Source organism: Cyphellophora europaea (assembly GCF_000365145.1).
Source record: "Cyphellophora europaea CBS 101466 unplaced genomic scaffold supercont1.13, whole genome shotgun sequence".
NCBI lineage: Eukaryota > Fungi > Ascomycota > Eurotiomycetes > Chaetothyriales > Cyphellophoraceae > Cyphellophora > Cyphellophora europaea.
The window spans coordinates 495,048-498,585 of NW_008481801.1; the positions used below are offsets into that span (position 1 = coordinate 495,048).

Sequence of the window (3,538 nt, forward strand, 5' to 3'; positions counted from 1 at the left end):
CGAACAAGAAGGGCTCGAACAAGAAGGGCTCGAACAAGAAGGGCTCGAACAAGAAGGGCTCGAACAAGAAGGGCTCGAACAGAGCGAGGAAGAAGGACGCGGGGAGGAAGGACGCGGGGAGGAAGGACGCGGGGAGGAAGGACGCGGGGAGGAAGAGCACGCGCAGGAGCGGCTTGAGCAAGAGAAACGTGAACCACAAACGACGCAGTCAAAGCGAAATGCGCATCGGCACACTCAACTGGATTTGGAGAGTCTTCTACCGGGTGTACCTGACGTTGACCAGGACTGTGGTCGACCAACAGATCCAAGTCCGCAATCAGCCCAGAAGCCCCCAACAACCAACGACCCGCAGGCGTCGTCGAAAAAAGACACCGGAAACCAGCAGGTATGTGCTTTGTTCCGTCGTCACTATCAAATTCCCTGATTCTTGCAGACTTCAAAATTTGTTCGCATTACATACTATGTGCTTGAACGTGGAGTCTGGAGAGCCTCTCAGATTTTGGATGTAGATCCTTCCAATCCCTCTGTGGTTGAGCGAGTTGCATTGAAGCACATGAGAAAACGGATAAGGCTATTCGATGCCGACTTGAATATCCTTACTCCACAACGCTGCTTCCAAGCTGCGACTGATGACGGGAAGAACACCATTCTACTGATCCCGGAAGGGGAAATTGATATTCGCACAGACCTCGAGGACTCAGTAGCAGAGCTGTTTGGAACGAGGAGCTCCAATATGATCGAGGCTCGGTCGAAGCGAAGCCGTAGATGACTGTAACGCTAGAATGGAACAGTCACTGTACAGAGCCTTGCAAAGTCGATCTAACGTGGGTCCCTACGTCCTGACATGCCCGGGGCGATGAAACGGCTCGCACTTCGGCACGTACAGCATCACCCATCAATTACCATCACCGTCCCACCCTGACTAACCAATAACAGCAGGCATCCCTACTCCTCTCTACACTGCGGCACGCCGGTGTCGTCCACGAGACCACATGGCTAATTCGACAAAGTTGCTATTTGTGCATGATACTGTAGTTGCAGCCTGCACATCGATTTTTCTCCGGGTAGATCAGCGAGGCCGAGCACCCCCCGTGATGCCACAAGCTTAGTTCGCCAGGACATTGGCGGGCCGCGGTGGGGTCAACGGATCTTCCCGAGAACGACGCCTTCAGCCTTGCCGATGCATGCAGGTGTGTCTGACACGGTCTTTTGAGCGCGCCCTCTCTCACCAGGCACGTGATCGCTACTTTTGAGCACGACCTGAATCCGGAGCTGGTGCCTTCTGGCCCTTTGGTCCGAGGCCGAGCACTTTGGAAAGCAGAGGTCTGCCGCCAGCGAGTATGGACGTGTTGCCCGAGCATTCACCCCGGTGACCGGTAGGGAGTGGGAGGTCGAGTGGGATCAGCGACACTTGTTGGAGCGGGCTTTGCAGCGTTACGTGGGGTCGAACCACTGTATGGGTGCTGTGCTGAATCGATTCTTGGACAGGTTCCCTCACCCGCGGCACTGCCGCGACGACGAAGCACCGCAGTGTCAGTCATGCCTGACGCACGAGGTGGTGGATTCCAGCGCCGAAGACGATGAGACATACTGATGGGAAAAATTACGACCGGCGCGGGCCGAGCGCCCTTCTTACGCCCCTCCGTCGGACGAGGACGAAAGGCATGTGGACGTTACGAGTGGGCATCGTCCGAGGCGGAAAACGGCTACGAGGATGAGTACTGTATCGTATTGTTCTCGACCCAGAGTCATCGCAAAGCATATTATCGACTGCAGATCTCGATGCGAAATTACGGCAGTCATTTGACGACCCTCAAAGTCCTGCTGACTTCGAGAAACTGGAGTTCTATAGCCTGTTCCGCAACAAGTTACTGTACTGTACCCTCATACGATGATCTTCGTTAGAAGGATGCGCAAGCTATACAGTACAGTAGCTGAGGAGGCCAAGTCTGTTAAGTGATGAGCATTGGTCCACAGGATTCTTCGCTGAAAACATAGCGTCAAATGGATTAGCCAACCAAACTCGACAGTTGACAGATACCAGTCACATCCGAAGTGGGTCAGCTGTTACAGGTTATAATTAGCTTCTACCCCGGAACCTCCTTTCAAAATCGTCTCCCCGTTCCCAAATCTACAGTACCACCGGCGGACGACGAGCTCCCACCTCCCCGTGGTGTCCGCTGGGATCTCTCAGAGAAACAGTCCAGCTGTCTCTGAGTGCGAAGAGGAGCTCAGCGACGCGATTATCTCCCTCCCTGCGACGCGTCGACGCGCCGAAATCCGAGCCTCCGCACCTCACGAAACAGCACACATTACAGTCCCAGTACGAGCGCGAAGAGGTGAGAGCTCTCGCGCGTACGCCCCGCGATGGAAAATGGACTTGGGTACTCCATTTGTCCTGCCCGACCAGCGTTTACGGCATCGAAGTATGTAACAGACGCGACACAGGCGCGACAGAGGTATACAAGCGCAACAGCATTCTACACATCACAACCACGAACCATACAGAATCCATCCCTGGGCGACGCGACTGCCCTCGGCATCGTGTCCAGCCGCATCCCCAGGCCTTCTGGAACACGACAGAACACAACAGAACACAACACAGTCCCAACGACGGGTCCAAAAGCCCGCCGTCACCACACAAATACCAGTTTCAATTCTCTACACCATCACGGAACGAGTCTATACCACATCTGCAACAAAACCTCCACCAGCTCGAAGCCTACCAAACAAGATACTTCACATTCGGCCACCCTCACAGCTGGCTCACAATCGAGCACGGCACTCCCACCTGACGCACTGGCAACGCGTCGGGTTGCTGGCGTCGTCTAAGTTGCCGCAAGCCAGCAATGACCCAGACACCATCAAAGAGCAAGCCCCGAGTCATTTACGTACTTTCAACACAGTCACGTCGGCACTTCATGCAGCGCGCCCCTCATCGGTGCTGCGGACAGCAACAGGCTCAGCTACCCAGCACGAAAAGACAAACAGACAGAAGCAAGTCGGGAGCGCCACCGGGAACCGTGCGCCCGGTTCCAACGTGGCGCTTTCCACAGTACTATCGCGAGCGCAGAAGAGTGCATATTGTTACACAGAAGGCAAAGAAGGGCTGGAACAGGCCTGACTCGTACTTAGACACAGAACTATTATTAAGATTTTTAGGAGGGACGTGGAAGGTTCATACGCCCAGGGTGTGCTGTGATTGGCCTAGCATACACGTCCCGACTTTAGTCGAACCACTGCATAGCTGCTATAGAGCGGCTGGGACAGACTATGAAGTAATAAAAAATAAATAAATAAATAAATAAATCTACAGTACCACCTGTCCTCATTATTCGAGCATGTACTGTAAATAATGCCGAGTCTCCACTGTACTGTACAGTACAAGAAGACTATCGATGCACTCGTCGCCATAGATTGCTGTGGGAAGCGAGCTTTCCCAAGAGGACCTCCCTGCCAAAGCCGCCGCGTCCCCTCATGTCTTCTCTTTCCTCTCTTCCTCTCTTCCTCTCTTCCTCTCTTCCTCTCTTCCTCTCTT

General features: G+C 54.0%; 1 protein-coding gene across 1 annotated transcript; it reads left to right on the plus strand.

Moving 5' to 3' along the window:
- Positions 1 to 218: 218 nt before the first annotated feature.
- Positions 219 to 769, plus strand: HMPREF1541_10637 (uncharacterized protein; the record flags this gene model as incomplete). Its single annotated transcript, XM_008715307.1, has 3 exons — positions 219 to 308; positions 353 to 385; positions 434 to 769. 3 exons carry the CDS (start codon positions 219 to 221, stop codon positions 767 to 769), a joined length of 459 nt encoding a protein of 152 aa, XP_008713529.1.
- Between the last annotated feature and the right edge of the window lie 2,769 nt (positions 770 to 3,538).